The sequence below is a fragment of the Armigeres subalbatus genome, chromosome 3 (genome assembly GCF_024139115.2).
Source record: "Armigeres subalbatus isolate Guangzhou_Male chromosome 3, GZ_Asu_2, whole genome shotgun sequence".
Classification (NCBI taxonomy): domain Eukaryota; kingdom Metazoa; phylum Arthropoda; class Insecta; order Diptera; family Culicidae; genus Armigeres; species Armigeres subalbatus.
In genome coordinates this window covers 39,974,776-39,998,608 of record NC_085141.1, presented here as the reverse complement: position 1 = coordinate 39,998,608, position 23,833 = coordinate 39,974,776, and the positions used below count along the sequence as shown (strand labels likewise).

Sequence of the window (23,833 nt, the reverse complement as noted above, 5' to 3'; positions counted from 1 at the left end):
GTTGCCGGTAATGCGAGTAAACGGCGCGATTTTTGTTTTAGCTGAAATTTTGTCGATTTCGAACGGGTTTTCAATTAATCTTAATCTGCTGTTATAATATAACCATTTACGTATAGCAGTGACATGGTTTTGGCAATGAAATGTGTTTCTACTTCAATAAATGAATTAAATTAGTCATAGAAAACTTGAACCCCATTTTTCTCGGTTCAGCATAGTTGGTTTTTCGGCCCTAATCATATGTTGCTCGAGATTTCTTCATTTAAATACATTTAAATTAAAATTTACCCGGATTTAGGCGAAAAAGTAAATCACTCCTTAAAACACGCATATGTCCAGAATAAGGCAATAACAAGTGTAAATCGAGCTTCAGCCTAGAGTTTTTATAATTTTAATCTTTATGCCAAATGGTCCTAAAATCATTATGACTATTTCAAGCTCTATCTGGTAAAAGGGCGAATGTCGCAAGAAAGGATTCTCTTTGTCGACTTCCCCTCTTTTAAATAAAAGTGACAAGCAGAGGATTTCCAAGCGGGTTATCACCTCAGAATGCAAATTTTTATTGTTTTTTTCGTTTTGAGGGTAAAAAGCGCAACGAAATCATCTGATTGTCACTTTAATTTAAAAGAGGGGAAGTCAGCGAAGAGAATTCTCTCTTGCGACATTCGCCCTTATTCCAGATAAAACTTGATTTACTAAAAGATATTTTAGTTACTAGATAAAGATTGTCGCTTCGGTTCCCTTTGTTCTGCTGTCCGAAACATGTGTGGTATCAAACTGTCCAATCGTATGTATTTTTCCTTCATTGACATTTAGATCCCCTATCCTCGCCAGCAAAAGATGTTCCGAACAGCGACGACAGCGACAATCTTTATCTAGTAACTAAAATATCTTTTATTTTACTTTATTACGCCAAACGGTAATTATGCCCCACCCCACCCCACCATAGATGATACGCAGCACTTCCCTTTCGAAAACTCCCAGTGCGCGTTTGTCCTCCACGAGCATCGTCCAGGTCGGTGGTAGGTCATTTGGCATAAAGTCGTTTGGCATAACGCCGTTTGGCATAAGGCCGTTTGGCATAATGGTCATTTAGCATAATAGTTGTGTAATCATCAATTTCGAAACTTATGCATAATATGTTCAATTATTCATAATGATTGTCACTTTAACATTATAAGAGAGATGTTTTAAATTGATTTTTTCGAATTAAAGTTCAGATTCTATCAAATCACTTGATAGAAGGTACTTCGGTAGACTTTTTATTATCTGCCTATTTCACTCAAAATCTTTTTACCTCTGGGTCAGCAGCAAGATCGTCGTTGACTAAAATAAACTACAAAATACGAAAAGTCAAATCGCAAAATTGTAAGTGCTCAAGGGCAAAAACAATTTTACACAAAAAAGGCAATAAAAAGCAAATGAAGTTATTTCTGCATGACATATATTCATCTCTTTAAAAACATACTTTGTGTATGCTTTTTCAAATAATTTTTGTCAGGCATAACACAAGGAAGAATATGTATGGTTCCTATTCTCAATATATGCAATATTCAGTTCTTGGAAAGGGAAGATATAGTTCCTTCTTTCAAAGGACGCAATTTTCTTGGCGATGGCAAGGGAAGATTTCTCGCTTAACTTTTCAAAAGGTCCTAAGTAACATTTTTTTCATGATTTAATTTGAATAGCGCAATCAACAGAACAACATGAAAGCTTTTGATTCCAGTACTCAAATTAATTCATGAAAAAAATGTTACTTAGGACCTTTTGAAAAGTTAAGCGAGATTTTATTCATTAATTTGTTAAATTAAAGCATTTGCTCGGTTTAAGGCAGAGTAGGATATGATCCCTACTTTTAAAAGATGCATCGTCCCGACAGTTACATCAGAGAAGATATGGTTCCATTTTTCAAAGGGTACATTTGCCCAGCAGATGGTGAAATACGATATGCTTCCTTCTTCCAAATTAGTCATTTGCTCGGTTGATTGCGAGGGAAGTTATGATCTCTTCTTTCAGAGGATGGCAGAAGGACCAGTAGAAGGCAAAAGATAATATGGTACCTTCTTCCAATTCAAGCATTTACTCGGTTAGAGGTAAGGGAAGATGAGATTCCTTTATTCAGAGGTATTTGTTCGGCGAAAGGAAAAAGACGACATAGCTCCTTTATTCAATTCAGGAATTTGCTCGGTTTAAAGCAAAGGAATATATGATCCCTTCATTCAGAAAATGCATTCGCCCGGCAGAAGTCAAGAGAGGAAATGGTGGCCCCGCTCCTGTACCCCGAATCTGTAGTTTTGGAGATAATAATGCCTTCTTTTGATGAACGCATTTGTCCGATATAAGGCGAACAGAGTTGATAATGCCTTCTTTTAATGAGCGCATTTGCCCGGTATAAGGCAAACGGAGTTGATAATGCCTTCTTTAGATGAACACATTTGCCAGATAAAAGGCGAACAGAGTTGATAATACCTTCTTTTAATGAACGCATTTGCCCGGTATAAGGCGAACATAGAAGATAATGCCTTCTTTAAAAGAACGCTTTTGTTGGTTGAATGCGAACAGAGATGATAATGCCTTATTCAGATGAATGCATTTGCCCTAAATGAAGCGAACATAGTTGATAATGCCTTTTTTTAATGAACGCATTTACCCGATTTAAGGCAAACACAGGAGCTGATGCCTTTTTTAATGAACACATTTGCTCGGTTTAAAGCGAACAGAGTTGAAAATGCTGTCTATTAAAAAAAAACGCGTTTGCCCAGTATGAGGCGAACAGTAGAGATAAAACCTCCTTTAAATGATCACGTTTGCAAGGTATGACGAAACTATACCTGTTCCTTGCCATGGAAGGAACAACCATATTCGACGAACAGAAGAGATTTTCTCATTCTAGGGTCTTGTCGTCATGCCCTTCTTATCACCGGCAAATTTCAGAAGCAACTTTTTCTACCCCTTTATTTGAAATTCTCACCCTTGCTTAAACAGTCCTCGAAGGTAGTATATGATATGTAATGGGAGTTTTTGGACCGAGAACTATTCGTTCTATGCTGTTTTCAAACAGTTCGAGTTTAATTAAACGAATCGCAAGTCCAACACGGTGAACATTGTAAAAGGATCGAAAAAAGAGTAAGGATCAACGATAAAAAATCTCGTAAAAAATGTGTAATTTACTCAACTGGAGTCGCCCTAATATTGAATAAGTCGTAAAATAAGTATTAATCAATCACATTATATTATAAATAATTTTTCATTTTTCCATAAATTTTCACTGAAATAAACTATATACTTGAAATCAGGACTACTGGGGGTACTATGGCTCATTCTGGGTAGTGGCCTTTGGAGTAATGGCATTATGGGTAATGGATATATGGGTAGTGTCATAGAGTCGAAATGGTTCCTTCTTTCAATTCTGGAATTAGCTTGGTTTAAGACACGAGAAGATATTTCTCGCTTAACTTTTCAAAAGGACCTAAGTAAAATTTTTTTCATGAATTAATTTGAGTACTGCAAACAAAAGCTTTCATGTTGTTCTGTTGATTGCGCTATTCAAATTAATTCATGAAAAAAATGTTACTTAGGTCCTTTTGAAAAGTTAAGCGAGATTTCCTTTCTTTTAAAAGGTACATTTGCTCGGTAGACGGCAAGAGACGATATGATTTCTTTCTTCAATTGCCCTTACATGAAAAAAAAAACAATTTCAGTTTAATTTAATGCTGATGTATCTTGTTGGTAGGTGCGTCAACATTTCAAATGGTCCCGTTTTGACAGGAAGCATCTTCATTTTTAATTTGTCACGCCGTACAATTCCGTTCCCAATTATCATGTATTGCCCATATGAAGGAAACCACGTAACTGAATTGCTCAACAAATCTTACTTATACATTGCACAGCTAAAATAAAAATTATGCCAAATGACTTTATGCCAAACGACCATTATGCCAATCGGCCGTTATGCCAAACGGCCATTATGCCAAACGGCAGTATGCCAAATGACTTTATGCCAAACGGGGTACAATCGTCCAGGTCTCGTGTCCGTAGAGAACTACCGGTCTAATAAACGTTTTGTAGATAGTCAGTTTGGTACGGCGACGAACTCTATTCAATCGGAGCGTTTTGCGGAGTCCAAAGTACGTACGATTTCCTGCCATGATGCGTCTCCAAATTTCTCTGCTGGTATCGTTATCGGAGGTCACCAGTGAGCCCAAGTACACGAATTCTTCAACCTCCTCGATTTCGTCACCACCGATAGAAACTCGTGGTTGACCTCTCTTCCTATCATGTACTTCGTTTTCGACGTGTTGATGAATAGTCCAATCCGTTTAGCTTCGCTTTTCAGTCTGATGTAGGCTTCCTCCATCCTCTCAAAGTTACGTGCCATAATATCAATGTCGTCGGCGAAACCAAATAACTGGACGGACTTCGTGAAAATCATACCACTCGTGTTAATCCCTGCTCTTCGTATTACTCCTTCCAAAGCGATGTTGAATAGCAGACACGAAAGACCATCACCTTGCCGTAACCCTCTGCGCGTTTCGAAGGGACTCGAGAATGCCCCTGAAACTCGAACTACGCACATCACCCGATCCATCGTCGCTTCGATCAACCGTGTCAGTTTATCCGGAAATCCGTGTTCGTGCATTAGCTGCCATAGCTGGTCCCGATCGATTGTATCATATGCGGCTTTGAAGTCGATGAATAGATGATGTGTGGGCACGTTGTATTCGCGGCATTTCTGCAGTACTTGGCGGATGGCGAACACCTGGTCCGTGGTGGAGCGTTCGCCCATAAAACCTGCCTGGTACTGCCCCACGAACTCCCTTGCAATAAGTGCTAGTCGACGGCATAAAATTTGAGAGAACACATTGTAGGCGGCGTTCAGCAATGTGATTGCGCGGTAGTTGCTACAATCCAGCTTATCATCCTTTTTGATGGGACACACGACACCTTCCATCCACTCCTGCGGCAAAATTTCCTCCTCCCAAATCATGGTAATGACCCAGTGCAGCGCTCTAGCCAGTGCCTCACCACCGTGTTTAAATAGCTCTCCTGGTAGCTGGTCAACCCCAGAGGCTTTTGTTGTTCTTCAGCTGGCCAATCTCCTCCTAGATTTCCTGGAGATCCGGAGCCGGTAGAATTATGTCCTGCGCGCGTTCTCCCAGGTCCATCACCATACCGCCATCTTCGTCTGCCACATCGCCATTCAGGTGTTCTTCGTAGTGCTGCCGCCACCTTTGGATCACCTCACGCTCGTGCGTAAGAAGGTTCCCGTTTATGTCCTTACACATATTAGGCTGTGACACGTGGCCCTTACGTGAACGGTTTAACTTCTCATAGAACTTTCGTGTGTTATTAGCGCGGTACAGTTGCTCCGTCTCTTCACGGTCTCGATCTTCCTGCTGGCGCTTTTTCCTCCGGAAAATCGAGTTTTGTCTGTTCCGCGCCCGTTTATATCGTGCCTCGTTCGCCCTCGTGCGGTGTTGCAGAATTCTCGCCCATGCTACATTCTTCTCTTCCACTAAATGCTCACATTCGCCGTCATACCAGTCGTTTCTCTGATCCGGGGGCACCGTGCCAAGTGCAGCGGTTGCGGTGCTACCAATGGCGGATGGAATATCTCTCCAGCCATCTTCAAGAGATGCTGCGCCTAGCTGCTCTTCCGTTGGGAGTGACATTTCCAGCTGCTGCGCGTATTCTTGGGCTACCCGAGCAAAGCTTGAGAGCAAATCGATAACAGATTTTGTTGTTGTGAAATTGCCTAATTTTGATAACTCAGGTTGAAATCCTTTTGGTCGTTTTAACGGTTAAAAGATCAAAATCTACAGCAGAAAAATCTTACTGTGACATCAAATCGAAAACTATTCCTGCTATCGATGAGAGCAAATCGAAAACTAATTTTGATATTGGTTCTGATAACAAAATTAGTACACAGTGTGCTGTCAGATCATACAATTTAGAAATCAACAGCAAAATGAGATCAAAATATGTAATCAATCATGATGATTCATATTTGAAAACAAATTATGATTTCGATTTGATGTCAACATCAAAATATGTTTTCTATATGCTCTCATTATGATTTCAGACTTTGCTCGGGTAGTCTACCGTCATGTAGCCGCCAAATGTGAAGCCGCGGCGTCCGACTCCGACGCGTGTTGTACACCATCGAGAGTTTTGAGCGCAGGCGTACTGCAACGAGGTAGTGGTCGAATTCAATATTCGCACTGCGGTAAATGCTGATGCTCGTGATGTCGAAGAAGAATTTACCGTCGTTTAGAACGTATTTGATTTGTTTTTCCGTTTCTTGGTTAGGTGATCTCCATGTGGCCTTGTAGATATTTTTGCGGGGAAAGAAGGTGCTTTGGACTACCATTCCGCGGGAGGCTGCGAAGTTTATGCATCGTTGGCCGTTGGCATTCGATAGCGTGTGCAGACTATCCGGTCCGATGACCGGTCTATACATTTCCTCCCTTTCTACCTGTGCGTTCGTCACCGATGACGATTTTGACGTCCCGCAGTGGGCATCCATCATCCGGCTGTGCGCAGAACGCTTCTTTCTCGTCTTCGGGTCTCCCTTCGTGTGGGCAAGTGCACGTTGATGATGCTATAGTTGAAGAAACGGCCTTTAATCCACAGCTTGCACCACCTTGCGTTGATTGGCTGCCACCCCATCAAACGATGGCGCATCTTACCCAGCACTTGGGCTTATTCTACAAGTGGAGTGACGTGAGATTGTTCGAATGACGTGAGAAGAGTCATATAGCCCCATTTGAATAACATGGTCACCTCACGTGAGAATTGTTAAAATCGACTCACCTCACGTCACTCGACTCGTAGAATAAGCCCTATGAAGCCGGCTCCTAGCTCGTTGGTGGTGCCACAGGTTTGGTAGAAGGTAGCCGCTCGATGCCCGCTTTTCCACACTTTCTGTCCTGTCCAGCAAATCTCCTGCAGCCCCACGACGTCGAAGTTGCGGGGATGTAATTCATCGTAGATCATCCTGTCGCAACCTGCGAAACCTAGCGACTTGCAGTTCCATGTTCCAAGCTTCCAATCGTGATCCTTTATTCGTCGCCTAGGTCTTTGCCGATTATAACGAGTCGCATTATCTCTTATATTGTTCGTAATTATTGGTTTTCCAAGTGGCTTATTGGGCCTGCGCAAACCAACTGTCTCGTCGGAGGGCCGTCGTGTCAGGGCTGTTTAGCGTCCCACCTAACACCAGGACCTGGGCTTGCGGATACATGCAGCTTTTTATAGGAATTTAACAGGGCCCACTGTCAAACCCCACCACATCCTAGGCAAGCCCCACAACTCGCAGATGGCCTGGGGAGGGATCAACTGTAAACACGAGCAACACAGTTTTACGCGATCTGTCTCATAGAATGGATTACTGTACTCGCTGATTTGACAGATAAAATCTTCAGTCCAACTAACGAGTCTTTCACAAAATCCACCGTACCATGGCCATTGCAGCAACTGAGGGATCAACTGTAAACACGGGCAACACAGTTTTACGCGATCTGTCTCATAGAATGGATTACTGTACTCGCTGATTTGACAGATAAAATCTTCAGTCCAACTAACGAGTCTTTCACAAAATCCACCGTACCATGGCCATTGCATGGGCTGAACATTTAGTGGAATAATTCAATGTAGACTCATATTTGTGAAGTGTATCCTGAGTGTTGGTAAGCGGGAGCCACTCGGAACATCTTATGTCACTGATTGTTCACTGAATGTGATTGTCGACACATTGCACGTTTGCTTTGATTGCTAATAATGTAACTGTGGTTCGCATTATGCAGCGTACACACCAGTCAAGCAGTTTGGCGAACATTGACTCCGCCCCAAGAAAACGCTTTGGTTGCTGCTTTGTTTGAACGTGTATGAAGTTGTTCGAACAACCATTTGACAATTTGACATTGACATTTGACCATTTGGCGCATCGGTCGTTCGTGTGTGATATTGTTGGTCGAATAAATTGATTGTTCGTGCCACTGTTGGAGTCAATGTTGGTCAAACTGCTTGACCGTGTGTACGTTCCATTACGATTAATAGGTACGACGGTTCCAAAGCAATTTAATATTATTGATTTATATAGTAAACGGCAAGTGTTGTTTCACTGCCACACAATATTCTAGACGGCAATTAGTTTTCCTTTTTTTTAATCACGAAAATACAAAGGTGGAGGTATAGTCGTGTTTGTTGATTCTGGTACAAAATGTAAAAAAAATGTAATCATTATTATCACATCTAATATTGAAACCAAATTTCACAACTTTTTTCAGATCATACTGCGGTGACTTATATATTGACCGAGATTAAAAAAACACAAATTATCGATTGCAAAAAAAAACTCATCCTCGATAGACCGCCCATTCGATACATTTTCGAATAGGATTCAAATAGAACACTTCCACTCCCACCACGGTTGACGATTGCCCATAATGGACGAAAGCAGCGATCGACCTCCGTCGACCGATCAGCCAGTTCAGGAGCCAGCACAATCGGCAGCGGATGCTGTGGATTCTGCTGGCGCTGGTACTGGACCTGCCACCGAAGAAGAATCTCAAGAGTCTTCTTCAGTAGCCGGTACGGACGAGGTCGAAGGCCAACGGGTTGCCGCTGTTGAAGAGTCGCAAGACGAGGTCGCTGCTGAAGCTTCCACAGAAACGCCGGAAGAAGCAATGGACGTGGATGGTGGCGAGAAGAAGCAAAGTGACGGTAACGATGATGGGGACAGTTTTGCACCCACGCTGGAGACGGTCCAGGAGAAAGGCGAAAGTCAGAGCGTCGATACAGAAGAAGCCCCCGTGAAGGAAGACGATGCTAGTCGGCCGCAAAGTGCTGCTGGTGGCGACAGGGTAAACGAGAGTGAGCTTCTCGACGATATTGAGATGACCAATGTGGAGGAAACCCAACATCGCGAGGGCGAAGACGGAGCGGAACCAATGGACGAGACCGACAAGTCTCACGATCAGTCGACTACCTTGGATCCGTTCGATCAGATTAAGCATGCGGAGCAATCGAAGGACGAGTCTTCAATACAGAACGAAAGCAGTGTGGCGGGAGATGAGGTGGATTCAACCGTAGTAACCACCACCGAAGCGGATGAGTCAACCCAAGTGAACGAATCGTCGGCGATGGACGCATCGGCAAACGATGACGCCGATCACGTAGATGAAAGTGTAGCAGAAGGTAAGATTCAAAAGAAACGTGATAGTGAATTCCTAATAAACATATTTTCCATTACAGAAGGAGTCGACGAGCTGACGGAAGGCGAAGGTGTTGATGAAAACGTGTGTCTTCTGCCGGACGATGAACGGGAGTTATCGGATGCAGATAAAGAGCGAGCTCGCGTCGCTCGTGAAGCAGCTGAGGAGTCGGAGAAAAGTCAAGACGGTATGGATGCTGCGCCAGCAGAAGGTGAGACCGAAGGCGAAAAAGAAGCTGCTGCAGCTGAAAAAGAGCCCACTGAAGATGAAACATCAAAGAATAAGGACAAACCCGATGGAGAGGAACCACCGGTAGAAACCCAGACTGATAAAGAACCACCGACGACGGAGGAAGCAGAAGTTCGGTTAGAAGCCGGAGCCGAACAAACGGATGACGTTGAGTTGGAACAGGACCATGCAGCTGATGCCCCACCGCAGGTCAACCAAATCCGCGAGGTTCCGGAGCCGATGGAGCAGACTTGCCTGAAGTGTAGCGAATCGAAGGTCTGCGAGTACAGTTTGATCCAAGAGGACGGAGAAGAGGCCAAATTCATCTGCTCGTTCGACTGCGTCCAGTCGATGCGAACGGAAAACCCGGGCCAGTATGAGCTGATCCAGAAGCGAGTTGGAATTGTGCAGATCTTCGACTGTCAAGAAGCGTGTTCCCGATGTGAGAAGACGACGACATGCAAATATCGATATCAGACTGGGAAGAGTGGTGACGAGGGCCGATATAAGTACCTTTGCGATATGAAATGCGTAGAACATCTTACGACGATCAACGGGGAGAAATATGTGCTGAAGAGGAAACGCTATCTGATTGATGAAAAGGCCGCAAGTGAAACGAAAAAATGTATCCAATGCAATGATGTCAAGGAGTGCAAATACTTCTTTCAGCAAGACGATGACGAGTTGTTCATTTGTCACGAAGATTGTCTGAATCTGTTGATGACGGAACATCAGGATCTGTTCCGGTTGAAGCGGAGATCGGTGCGGGTGAGGGATCTTCCCAAGAGAGTTCCGAATGAGCCAGAGCAACCCCAAGAGCCAGCCAAGGCGGTAGCCAGAACGGAAGAAGAAGCCGAGCATGCTCGGTTAGATCGAGAGGCCAGCTTCATGCGACGATGCGCGCAATGTTTCCAGCTGATCTCACAACTCACAGAGAAGACACTCCAATGGGAGACTATGGACTTTTGTAATGAGAAATGTCTAGGCGTTTATCAAAACTCAGTTGGTTCAAACTGTGCCATGTGCAACAATTCAGTATCGGTGACTAGCTTAGGTAAATACTGTGTCCGTTTTGGATTCGATATTCGGCAATTTTGTCGCTCTAGTTGTCTGGATCAATACAAGAAAAATTTGAAGGCCTGTTCTTACTGTCAACGAGACATAACTGTTGGGGAGCTCGGATTTTTGGCACCGGTCGGCGATAAAGGCCTGTTCAAAGATTTTTGTACTCAGGTTTGCTTGAAGAAATACGAAGAAGTCCTCGATCCAAGTAAAAGACAGGTGCCTCATGTATGTGCAGTTTGTAATCATGAGAAAGTCGCAAAGATCAACGTCATGCTCGACAACAGAGAACATTTCTTCTGTAGTACCCCGTGCTTCTCTGCGTTCAAGTTCGTCAACAATGTTTGTCCAGACGAATGTGCCATGTGCAAGGTCTTCTTCGAGCGAAAATCTAGTGATTCATTCACTATTTTTACATCCGACCGTGAATCCGATAATGTTCCATTCTGCTCCAGAATATGTATGAATCTCTACATTATAACTAACAGAAAGATTGTGTCCTGTAATTGGTGTAAAGTGAAAAAGTACAATTTCGACATGATCCAGAAAATGATTGGAAACACAGCCATGTGTTCGCTGAATTGTCTCACCTTGTGTGAAGTGTCAGTCAACGCCCTCTCGATGAAGCAGGTCCACTGCGATCACTGTAAGTTGCTAAAAACTCCGCAGTACCACTTGACGATGAGTGACGCCAGCGTGCGAAATTTTTGCACCTACCAATGTGTTATGTCGTTCCAAAGCCAGTTCAACAAAACTCCGTTAACGATTGACTCCGAAGAAACTCGCAACAATCCTGTCCCCACTGGATTGCCGAAGCGTGTCAAAAAGACCGCTATGCTCCCCGGAGTAACTTTGCCGGCGTCAGTTGCTTCAAGCCCACATTCATCGACAAGAAAAACTGGAAGACCGCCACGTACGGCAGCGGCTGTTGCCAATGCGGTTATGTCATCTACGGATCTCCCGGTAATAGCATCTGTACAATCGTTGGCCGGACACATCAACGCAGCTGCCAACCGGTCCACGCGATCAAAGGGTGGACGACCGCCAAGCACTGCTACTCCGACGCGTTCGTCAAATGCGAATATGCCCGAGTTGAGGGTATCGTTGGAACCATTGAGCGTCCAGTTGAATACAGCTCCACAGAAGAGGTACGAACCACCGCCGCCACCCCCTCCACCGAAAGTGGAGTTGAAGACGCAGATTGTCACGATTCCCCCGACACCTGTTCCGGTTGCAAACGCTGGTACCATGTGTAAACCGATGCAACAATCAAAAGCGGTTAGTTGTAGGCCTGTTCAGTGCAACGTTGAGTGTCAAACAGAGGAATGGTTACAGAGGAAAATCGTTATACCAATTCCAGTTCCAATCTACGTTCCATCTCCCATGCATATGTTCTCTTTGCCGACTCCCGTCCCAATTCCCTTTCCCCTTCCTATTCCTGTTCCCGTATTCATACCGACAACGCGCAACTCCGCCAACGGCATCATGAAGGAAATCAAGAAGATTCAGGACAAAATGCCTACCGATCCGTACGAAGCCGAACTGCTTATGATGGCCGAAATGGTTGCCGGCGACAAGAAAAAGGACGACGACGATTCCGATTCGGATGATGCGGCTGCCGACGAGCAGTTTACCGCCAATTCCGTCGCCATGGAGAACAACACCTCCTTCAACGAAGATCTGGTCCAGATGGCTCTCAAGATGGCGTCAAATGATTTCGAAGAGCCTGCCGTCGACCTGGAGTCCGCTATGCAGGCCAACACAATTGCACAACAACAGGCGGCCGCCGCTGCCCACCATGGCTACGGACATGACGATGGTTCCCAGCAGCAGCTGCATCATCATCAGCTAATGATGCTGGAACAGCAAAGGCAAACAACACCCGCTCCCCAGCGAGGCGGACGCAAACGAGCACCGGCCACACCCCGAACGAACAACAACAATCGGCAACAAATTTCGCCCAACAAACGCATCAAACGAGAACAGATCAGCGAACCCTCGCCGGAACCGCCAAGGGAACCTGTCGAGAAACCGGACGCCAACATGTGTCTCAAGTACACGTTCGGTGTAAACGCATGGAAACAGTGGGTCTTGACCAAGAACGCCGATCTCGAAAAGAGCACTATCCGACGAAAACCATTCAAATCAGAAATTCTTCAGCTGACGGCCGACGAACTGAACTATTCGCTTTGTCTGTTCGTAAAAGAGGTCCGGAAACCGAACGGAACGGAGTACGCTCCCGATACGATATACTATTTGGTGTTAGGTAAATGACGTGGACGTCCGGTTTTAGCATTGGCATTAATTTGCTTCTCTCGCGATACAGGTATTCAACAGTATCTATTTGAGAACGGTCGAATAGACAACATTTTCACCGATCCCTACTATGAGCGCTTCACGGATTGTTTAGATGAAGTGGCCAAGAAATTCTCCGTGCTGTACAACGATTCCCGTAAGTTGTCTTGCATATCCAGGTCTATTATAAAGCAAACATATTCATATTTTGTCTTTTCCTACAGAATACATTGTAACCCGTGTAGAAGAGGAACACCTCTGGGAGTGTAAACAATTGGGAGCACACTCGCCACATGTGCTACTCAGCACACTAATGTTCTTCAACACGAAACACTTTAACTTGACGGTATGTCCTTTGTTTCGAACATTTTATCAAAGGCTTTATTGAACTTATATTTCAATCGTTTCATCTCTTTATGTTCAGACTGTTGAAGAACACATGGAGCTCAGTTTCTCGCACATCATGAAACACTGGAAGCGGAATCCCAATCAGGGTGGGGCTAAAATGCCTGGATCGCGGAATGTTTTGCTACGATTCTATCCTCCACAGTCGTCACTGGGTAAGAACTGTTTTGTAGCATTGAGTGAGGAAATTCTGCCAAATTTATTTTAAAAAATAACTCAATTGCAGCCGCCAATGCGAGAAAGAAGAAAGTCTACGAACAGCAGGAAAATGAGGAAAATCCACTACGGTGTCCGGTGAAGCTGTACGAGTTCTATCTTTCAAAATGGTGAGTGCCCAACTGTTTGTATTTGTTCAGATTTGCTATACTAATGCAGGGTGGCCAGTGAGTCGGGAAATCGGGAAATGCGGGAATTTAAAGTCCATGCGGGAAATGCGGGAAAAAGTCGGGAATTTCTCAAAATTATACAAAGTAATCAGTAACTTTTGTTCTTTTCATTAAATCATGGATAACTATTCTAGTGTAAAACATAAAAAAAAAATTGGTATCCGGCTTAGTCAATTATATAATGAGAATGGTAAGCCAAAATTCTTTAATATCGAGTCTAGTGCCCTTCTCGCTACTGATGATGGAAAGCAACATGCCATCTACGCTTCAGCAGGTTTCTAAGACCAATGGTATCTAAAGGAGTCCATGAAAAAAGCTAAATAGCAGCTTGTGGATTCCTGATTCCGCTTGATCGATATTTTCTTGAAAGCGACTCAAGTTTTATCTGGAAACTTGTCGACAGTAGTCCAGTATATCCAATTATGTTTTATTTGACACATCTTAAGGATCTATGGGCATTCGTTGTTAATATCTTAATTTCTTAATTTTGTCAGCGTTACCACTGTATGTATAGGAGAAGTGCTTTAGATTGATGAGCAATGTTTGATCGTAAACCTGCTTAAGGATGAAGGAAGGACTGGCATAAACAATAAATGATGCCATAATAATATCAGGATGTGTAGCAGTAGTAGAAATAATCATATCGATAATACATTACTGGTAAAGGTAAAATAAGTCTCAAGAACTGAAAATAGATTGAGGATTTTTCAATATAATTAAAATTAACTCTAGACCAACACTTGAAAATGGCATAACAGCTAATATTTGTTCTCCCCGGTTCCTCGTCTACATACATAGACAAAAAACTGGAAGGAATAAACTTTGGCTAATGCACCTTTTTCAAATGTTGGTCTAGAACTATCGATTTTTAAAATAGTTAGAGGTTTTAAAAAATGACCTCAAATTAGCCAAAGAATCGACTGAGACAATGAAACTAAATAAATTTATGACAGGAAACGTCAATTAAAAGCACGTTTAGAATGACGATTTTTTTTAGTTACAATAGGGTAAATCACTACTTGGGCCTATGGACCCGATTCCCGGCTCACTGCACAGAAAACTAATGATTTATACTGTTTGAAAGCCGTAGGTTCATGATTGATATTTTTTAAAAAGTCTCCCATTTATTTTTCACAATACTCAATATTTTTCAACCACTTGTTTTACTCCTAATTGATCCAATTGTAGAAAATAAAAATGTAGATTCCAAAATTTCACTGTCCGATGCCACACCACTGAGCCGAAGTGATTCTTTCCACTTTTACAAAACGGTATCATCAAATAAACACCTACCTGAAAATCGTCACAGTGCTCGATACAACCATTGCTTTAAGTTGTTAATCACCACATCATAATTCCAAACACACGCACTTCAATTCTTCTTATTAGTTCGTTTCACTAGAACTTATTTAAACATATTAGAATACATTTTAAAATGTATTCTCAAACCGAACAAAAAATCACCTCGGCCCAAGAACTTCTAGCCGCACCGCGCTGCCAAAAGGCCAGGAGTATGAAAATGATCCTTCATCGTTAACAGGAAAACTGTCTAATATGTTGACGCTATCATGTTATTTATAATACTCTCGGTTTCAAAAGGTGAAAAGAATATTGTTTTTAAGTGTTTGAAAGAAATTTGGATGAGTAAATATATCTTCTCAACCAAATAAAAATGATTATGAATAATACCATCTGGCATCTTGTTGTCGTGGAACGTGCATATTTTTGTTTACGTCTCATTTTCTACCGTCCCGAGAGAGAATGAGAGTAAAATGTTTAGAGATCGAGTAAAATTTTGTTTAGGCCGGGAACTGATTTTACTTGTGCCGGAATGGCAAATCGCTATGACTGAAATGAGTGCTGCACCTCGTTATTTTAAATCAAATAAAAGCTTTTTTGAACGATATTTAGCACGAATAGCTATTTTTAAGCAGAAGTGAACCCCATTGCAGAATTATACAGCCCACAAAATTCAGGAAAATTTGCTTCCTGTCATAAATATCAATTAAATAATGCAGTCGTACGCATGTTAGGCCGGGAATGGGGTAAGAAACCCTACAAATTTTTATTTTAAATATTCGAAATTAAATCGGGATTTTTTCAAAAATATCGGGAAAAAGTCGGGAAATATGCGGGAATTTTGAAATGAAAGTAAAGTGGTCGCCCTGGAATGTTTGTTTACACGGGGTTGCGGAGGCTTTAAATTGCGATAACCTTGAGAAATCGTTGATTCAGAAAAAAACATGTACAATCCGTGTTCCCAATGATCATGTTTTGTCCATGTTCGTTGATTATTAGATGAAATATTTTAAACTATTCGGGACGTTGTAGCTTATCAACACTAACCTGGTTCAGAACCAAACCCAACGGCTTATGTTGCACATTCAATCACTTTTGTGTTTGAAGGCATCACAGCACAGCCAATATTTTTTGGGTATATCACCAAATTCTTCACTAGTCAATAGAGAAGTGTCAAAGACCATTTCAAGACCTAATCAAGGAACCTCTCGGGTAGAAGCAAACAGTAAAAAAAATACAATTTTAACATTAATATATGAATAACAAAATGAATAGCAAAATCTGATATTGCAAGCTCTATCTGGAATAAGGGCGAATGACGCAATAGAGGACAACCGACTTCCCCTCTTTTGAATAAAATTGACAAGCAGGGGATTTCTTTGCGGTTTAACACCTCAGAACGATAGAAAACAATGAGTTCCAACGTGTACCAGTTTGATCAGTTTTCTTTCTACATTCTCGCGCACGAAATGCGTGGTGGCTGGCCCCATGATTACTTCCGGTCTTTTACTATACTTAGTATAGTAATAGTAAAGCATTCGTTATACATATGACTAATAGGGTGCGGTAAGACGCGCGGCTACAAAGCAAGACCATGCTGAGGGTGGCTGGGTTCGATTCTCGGTGCCGGTCTAGGCAATTTTCGGATTGGAAATTGTCTCGACTTCCCTGGGCATAAAAGTATCATCGTGCTAGCCTCATGATATACGAATGCAAAAATGGTAACCTGGCTTAGAAACCTCGCAGTTAATAACTGTGGAAGTGCTCAATGAACACTAAGCTGCGAGGCGGCTCTGTCCCAGTGTGGGGATGTAATGCCAATAAGAAGAAGAAGAAGAAGAAGAAGATGACTAATAGGGAGGGGGGGGGAATGTTAAGCCACAAATCGGCCATCTTGGAAACCACGTGCTTTTCACAGTAATTTTTCAAGAGCACGAGCTGAGAGAACCATTACGTATATAGTGGTGGTACAATGGTAGAATCATTTGATTATTTATGCTGATCAATCGACTTAAATTTCAGCACTGTACGAAAATGATTTCGTTAGATTTGGCTTTTGGAAATAATAATAGAAAAACATGTGGTGAATTTCAAATTCATCACGGGATTCATTGTATAATCATGGATGATTCCAAACGGACCAGTGTAATGTGGGGTAGTCAGAGTTTGAAGAAATTGACCAATAGTATAACTTATTTTTCCACCCATCAATTTCAGGTTAGTTAGTTTCCACGCATCAAATTCTTAGAAGGCGCAAGAGAGGGTTTAAACTCTGCATTTAGTGCTTTACTATGCGCTATGTCGTTTCGAGGCAGTTTGGTTTTGATTATTAAAGTTGATTTGATTTATTAAATCCTGCCCACGTCAATTTGGCGATGGTCGGTTCCTAGAAGTTATGCCTACCTCCGTTCTGCTTATGATCTTTAGTATCGGGGTCGTCAGTACTTTTACCTTCATTTTCACGATCTTTTAGTATATCAAATGATCAGCGCTCGTAATATTTCTTAAAGTGGGGGCACGCATGAAACACACATAAATCAAAAGTGTGATATTTCAATTTAGGTTATTTTTATTTTTTTGGACATCGAATGATTGAGAGCTTGGACGATTGTGACGCCTTTGCATGAACAAATTATTTTATATAAAGGCTAGACATGTTAATATTTCATTCTAGTTCTTAGATCTATCGACTCGTATTGGATAAAAGTATTCTCAGGGTCGTTTCTCCAGCTTACCTTTGGCTATTGAGGTCTCCAAGCAGATTTTACCAACACTATCACAGAGTGATTTTTTTTTGCTGCACACTGAATCAAAATGAAAATGATCATTTTCACCTGATGTCTAGTTCAAATTTGCGATATTTTTCTTAGTGTTTCCACGCATTGTTTGTTGTTTTCTAACAGCAAACAAGAAAAATATGACAGTTCTAACAGCAAACAAAGGAAAATTTTGTAAACACAACACCAACACTGATGGGGATGGAGAGGGCTATTCTCGAAACAACTTCTCACTGGTACTCACCCACGTGAGGGAATGTTATTGAAATGAAACACGTGCCCACTGGGTTGACATTTGTACGGAAGAAAGTAAATTCTAGGGTTTTATTCTACAGTGCAGCGGTTCTTTTCTTGGGAGGTACCCCTTCGCACTTTTGAATTAATTTAGGTAGGGGAACAGACGGCTTTAGCAGGTTTTGTTCTATTATTGGCAGGGGGGTTTTTGTCGACCGAAATTAATGAAATTTGGCCACAATATTCTTTGATATGCAAAGAATATTTGGGCCAAATTTGAGCATAATCAGTCATAAAAAAACCCCCTGACAATAATAGAACAAAACCTGCCAAAGCCGTCATTAGCCCTAGCACGTAATTTTTTGCTGTAAATGAAAAAAATGTAACTCATAAGATATGTATATGGAAAATAGAACTGAAAATTACCGTTATATATGACTCTCCAAGTTGGCTGGAATTTTTATTTCTCCGAGCTCTTAAAGGCTTTCGATCCTCTTGAAAGGCGGCTTTCGAGCCACTTAAAAGGAGGCTTGTAAGCATCTTGAAATGACTCCTCTAAGCCTGTTGAATGTAGGCTTCCAAGCCCCTAGAAAGATGAATTCCAAGCCTCTTGAAGAGAGACTTCTGAGCCTCTTGAAAGGAGGCTTCCGGGCCTCTTGAAAGGAGGCTTCCGGGCCCCTTGAAAGGAGGCTTCCAGGTCTCTCGGAAAGGAGGCTTCCGGGCCTCTTGAAAGGAGGCTTCCGGGCCTCTGGAAAGGAGGCTTCCGGGCCTCTTGAAAGGAGGTTTGCGGGCATCTTGAAAGGAGGCTTCCGGGGATCTTGAAAGGATGCTTCCGGGCCTCTTAAAAGGCAGCTTCCGGGCCTCTTGGAAAGAGGATTCCGGGCCTCTTTAAAGGAGACTTCCGGGCCTCTGGAAAGGAGGAGGCTTCCGGGCATCTTGAAAAGAGGCTTCCGAGCCTCTAGAAAGGGGGCTTCCGGGCCTTTTGGAAAGAGGCTTCCGAGCCTCTTGAAAGGAGACTTGCGGGCCTCTTGAAAGGAGGAGGCTTCCGGGCCTCTTGAAAGGAGATTTTCGGGCCTCTTGTAAAGAGGCTTTCGGGCTTCTGTAAAGGAGGCTTCCAAGCCTCTTGATAGGAGGCTTCCGGGCCTCTTGAAAGGAGGCTTTTGGGCCTCTTGAAAGGAGGCTTCCGGGCCTCTTGAGAGGAGGCTTCCTGGCTTCTTGAAAGGAGGCTTCCGGGCATCTTGAGAGGAGGCTTCCGAGCCTCTTGAAAGGAGGCTTTTGGGCCTCTTGAAAGGAGGCTTCCGGGCCTCTTGAGAGGAGGCTTCCTGGCTTCTTGAAAGGAGGCTTCCGGACATCTTGAGAGGAGGCTTCCGAGTCTCTTGAAAGGAGGCTTTTGGGCCTCTTGAAAGAAGGCTTCCGGGCCTCTTGAGAGGAGGCTTCCTGGCTTCTTGAAAGGAGGCTTCCGGGCATCTTGAGAGGAGGCTTCCGATAATCTTGAAAAGAAGATTCCGGGTCTCTTAAAAGGCGGCTTCCAAGCCTCTTGAAGGAGGCTTCCGGGCCTCTTGAAATGAGGCTTCCGGGCCTCTTGAAAGGAGGCTTCCGAGCCTCTTGAAAGGAGGCTTCCGAGCCTCTTGAAAGGAGGCTTCCGGGCCTCTTGAAAGGAGGCTTCCGGGGATCTTGAAAGTATACTTCCGGGCCTCTTAAAAGGCGGCTTCCGGGCCTCTTGGAAAGAGGATTCCGGGCCTCTTTAAAGGAGACTTGCGGGCCTCTTGAAAGGAGGCTTCCGAGCCTCTAGAAAGGCGGCTTTCGGAAAGAGGCTTCCGAGCCTCTTGAAAGGAGGCTTCCGGGCCTCTTGAAAGGAGACTTTCGGGCCTCTTGGAAAGAGGCTTTCGGCCCTCTTGGAAAGAGGCTTTCGAGCATCTGTAAAGGAGGCTTCCAAGCCTCTTGAAAAGAGGCTTCCGGGCCTCTTGAAAGGAGGCTTCCGGGCCTCTTGAGAGGAGGCTTCCGGGCCTATTGCAAGGATGCTTCCGGGCATTTTGAGAGGAGGCTTCCGAGTCTCTTGAAAGGAGGCTTCCGGTAATCTTGAAAAAAAGATTCCGGGCCTCTTAAAAGGCGGCTTCCGGGCCTCTTGGAAAGAGGATTCGGGGCCTCTTTAAAGGAGACTTGCGGGCCTCTTGAAAGTAGGAGGCTTCCGGGCATCTTGAAAGGAGGCTTCCGGGCCTCTTGGAAAGAGGCTTCCGAGCCTCTTGAAAGGAGACTTGCGGGCCTCTTGAAAGGAGGCTTCCGGGCCTCTTGAAAGGATGCTTCCGGGTCTCTTGAAAGAAGACTTCCAAGCCTCTTAGAAAAGAGGCTCCCGGGTCAAAAGAAAAGGCGGCTTCCGGGCCTTTTGAAAGAAGGCTTCCGGGCCTCTTGAAAGGCGGATTCTAGGCCTCTTGAACGAAGGCTTCCGGTAAAAAATCGATCGAAATTTCTCGATTTGAAGTTTGAAGCACTCTCTGTTAAAAGGATGCAAAGTGTTGAAATATCAGGTAGTGTGCGACGCTTCGCTGTAGATCGAAGATGGTTAGGAAGCAGGCGCCGGTTAGTTCTAGTTGCTCTTTGGTATAGATTAAGGAAATATGATTGTTGCTGTATTGTATATCCCTATTGTGGAATAAAGACAACTGCAGCTGCTAGCAGAAGTATCAGTCAGTAGCCTGCCGTGGAGTGAGAGGGAACTCTAGTATTGTTATTTTTTGTGAGGGGGTTCCCTTGTTTTGCCAACAGGTTATGGGCCCAGGTACGGTTTCAGATCTACATCTGTGGGATGGATCGACCGTTGACGTTACAGCAGTGGGATCATGGATCGGCCGCATAAGTCGTGGGTAGCGCCGGACGGAATTCTTTCCTGGCTAGTCAGCAGGAGTCCAGGAGGACCGTCGAAACATTCAGGAGCTGGTCAACAGAGGTTGCTGTGCAAACGTCGGATAGAGGCCATTTGTACGGGCAACAGATTGGCACTTGTTTTGCCAACACTAAGACGGGAATAACAAACTGGATAACAGATCTGTCCACAATGTGGAGGATGGTCTCATTATCACTACGCAGTTCATATAGTAGCAGATCGTTATGCAGAATTTGCATGATTCTACCACGTATGAGCAACCACCAGTCGTAGAGATTGCATCTTCTATCAACCGTCGATCTACCGCGAACAGTGCATCGTCGGATGTCCCACCAATCGTGGTTTCCCATGGAGACTTAATTGCTACTATGACCAGGGTCCGTATTTTTCGTTTCAGTTTGGCGAAATCAAGTGATTTTCGGATCGTAGGAGAATCTTTTTTTTCGGAGTTTGTAATGAAAAACATCTCTGGGTGGGGTGGCTTTTATCTAGAGCGAACCTAGAAGATAAGCGAAAATCGTGCCTACTCGATGAATTTCTTTTTTCGTTTCATCACTTTTACGCCTTTTACATTTTTCGCGAAAATGTTCGATAAGCAATTAAAAAAAATATGAGCGCAACGGGATTCGAGCCTAGAACATTAAAAAATTGCGATGGGATGCGGTCACTATAGCCTAACCACCATATCGACCACATGTAGGGATTAGGTTGTTTGTTCCATAAAGGCTACTCTTTTTGCAATTTTTGATGGCACGAAAAGGAAGAGGAGTGAGAAAACGAGCAAATCAACTCTAAGACCGTGACAGAGCGGGGAGGGGGGTCTAGAAATGTCAAAAAATAGTGGATGTCATATTTGAATCGCCCCTATGATGATAATATAGAAATTGATGCATAATAATTTTTGACCGTTAAAATCGAATCCCTCTTATTAAAGCCGTGTCGCCAATTGCACCATGTGCTAAAATGAAAAGACCAGTATTGAAAAATATCGTTTCTATGTCAAGAGGGACTATGTTTTAATTACACTTTATCTTTGTATGTTTCAATTTAGTCAAGTTTGTGAATCTTGGTTTTAATCATTTCCTTTCCATTTCCAGCCCGGAAAGCGTGAAGACCCGCAATGACGTATTCTACCTGCAACCGGAACGATCCTGTGTGCCGGATTCACCCGTCTGGTACTCGACGCAAGCCCTCAGCAAGGATGCCCTCAGCAAAATGTTGCACAGGGTTAAGATGGTGAAGGAAATCAACATCGCCTTACTCACCAGCTAATGAAACGAGTCCCAAGATGACGAGGACAGTGCTAGCTGCAACAACAGCACTAACCACAACCTAATCAACACCACCATTAACAATTCCGCCATTAGCAGTGCCGCTACGGTGGCCAATTTTTGCTCGATGAATCACGTTGCCAATGCGCTCAGTTCTCTTCCCTTCCGCAGTCTGCAGACGTCACTTCAGCAGCTGCAGCAGCAGCAACAACAACAACAGCAAGGCAGCAATGGTGGGTCCCAAACGGTGAACTCAACATCCGCATCCTCATCGACCGGTGGTAATTCTTCTTCCTCTTCCACTAGCGCAGCAAACGCGGTGGTAACCGGATCAGGAGGTCAACAGCAGCCATCAAGTTTTATGGCCAATAACACGACCCATCCTCCACCACCACCGGATTACGATTACTACTACAATGACTACTACCGTCGCTGGAGCGGGATCATGAACTTTCATCGCTGATCGGGAGGACGCTTTGTGGACGTTGTTGGCTAGGGCTGGACTACTCTCGTCAAAAATACTTTTAACGTACCGAAAGGTAAAATTACAATCGTTGTCCTATAGGAGAAAGTTCAAAAGTTTTCAGGAATGATCCAAATTCGTCAGGTGCAAAGCACCGTTCTCCGCCGCACGGTAAAAAGCAAAACTGCAGAATAATGAGTTTCTTTTGAATCCCCTTATGCGACTCAAATTTATTGACTATTTTGTTGTTATTCGATTTAGAGCACACATTTATTTACCCGGTCAGAAAGCAGTAAGAATTTCGTTTTCTCCCTTTACTTATATAAGTGCTATTTTAAGTTTTATTTCAAGCGAGAGGATCACGAGTCTTTGTAAATATTACTTTAGTCTTGCTTGAAGATAGTGACACATCTACAACAGCATTCGCGCGAGAATGAAACAAAATTTGGATTCAAGAAGTGCAAACAAACAATTTTAGAACAATAGAAACAAACAGGCAAACACATTCAAGCATTCAAGAATTCAACCCATTAGTGTATGCGTCTAATAAATAGAGAAGTAACTAATGAAATATTGCACACACTTTACTGTTTAGAAATCTTAAAACGGAGAGGTTGTTTGATTACTTCGAAATGTAAGTCGAACACACTCAGCGTGAGCCGCTGGATCCGTCGGTTCATCCTCCTACTTAAGGTTTGGTTTTATTTTGCCGGTCCCAATCCAAGTATGTATGGCGAACGTAGTCAGAGAGATGTATAAGCGTTATCGAGTGTGAAATATCAAATATTAAGCGACTTAGCTATGTTCGTTGCAGTATAGAATCAGGCAAATAACAGAGAGAAGCATATTTTTTTCAATGTAAAATACTACCGATAAGACACAAATCACACATACACACAGATACTGGCAAACAATGATAAGCAAAATATAATTCTATTTGGTCAAAAAGCATACAGATTAGAAATAAAGAAAACAGAAAGTAATTGGAAGTATTTGAGGACTTTGAATTGTGTAGTGATTATCACAAGATCATAAAACCATATGAAATAATAATTTACCAGCCAATGGAATGGCCATTATCTATTTTTTCTATGAATTTCTGAACATGAAATTGAAAAGTTGACATTGGACGAACTCTCAGTATTGAATGACTGCAACTTCAGCATGTAAGCCGCGGCAGACTGACTATAGGTACTGTGTCACTAATTGCTAAAAGCTTATAGTGAAACAATGGCCGAACATGAAATTTGAGGAAACAGACATAAAACACATTTGTAGCATGATTTTTGAAAACGTCTAAACGAGTGACTCTCTCTTATA

The 23,833-nt window shown here is 43.2% G+C and overlaps 1 protein-coding gene across 7 annotated transcripts in view; it reads left to right on the top strand.

The window, feature by feature from the left end:
* LOC134220280 (zinc finger MYM-type protein 4) overlaps positions 1-23,505 on the top strand; it is a 44,974-nt gene extending 21,469 nt beyond the window's left edge. For 3 of the 7 annotated variants that reach the window (XM_062699291.1, XM_062699290.1, XM_062699292.1), the window contains exons 2-8: positions 8,286-9,195; positions 9,253-12,768; positions 12,829-12,954; positions 13,022-13,143; positions 13,222-13,357; positions 13,429-13,528; positions 21,877-23,505. In XM_062699291.1, coding sequence (XP_062555275.1) covers positions 8,445-9,195; positions 9,253-12,768; positions 12,829-12,954; positions 13,022-13,143; positions 13,222-13,357; positions 13,429-13,528; positions 21,877-22,051 — 4,926 coding nt within the window. In that variant the 5' untranslated portion in view covers positions 8,286-8,444 and the 3' untranslated portion in view covers positions 22,052-23,505. The remainder of the gene's footprint in view (positions 1-8,285; positions 9,196-9,252; positions 12,769-12,828; positions 12,955-13,021; positions 13,144-13,221; positions 13,358-13,428; positions 13,529-21,876) is intronic. The other 4 variants (XR_009981835.1, XR_009981834.1, XR_009981836.1 and 1 more) reach the window with 4 other exon arrangements.
* Positions 23,506-23,833: the final 328 nt, after the last annotated feature.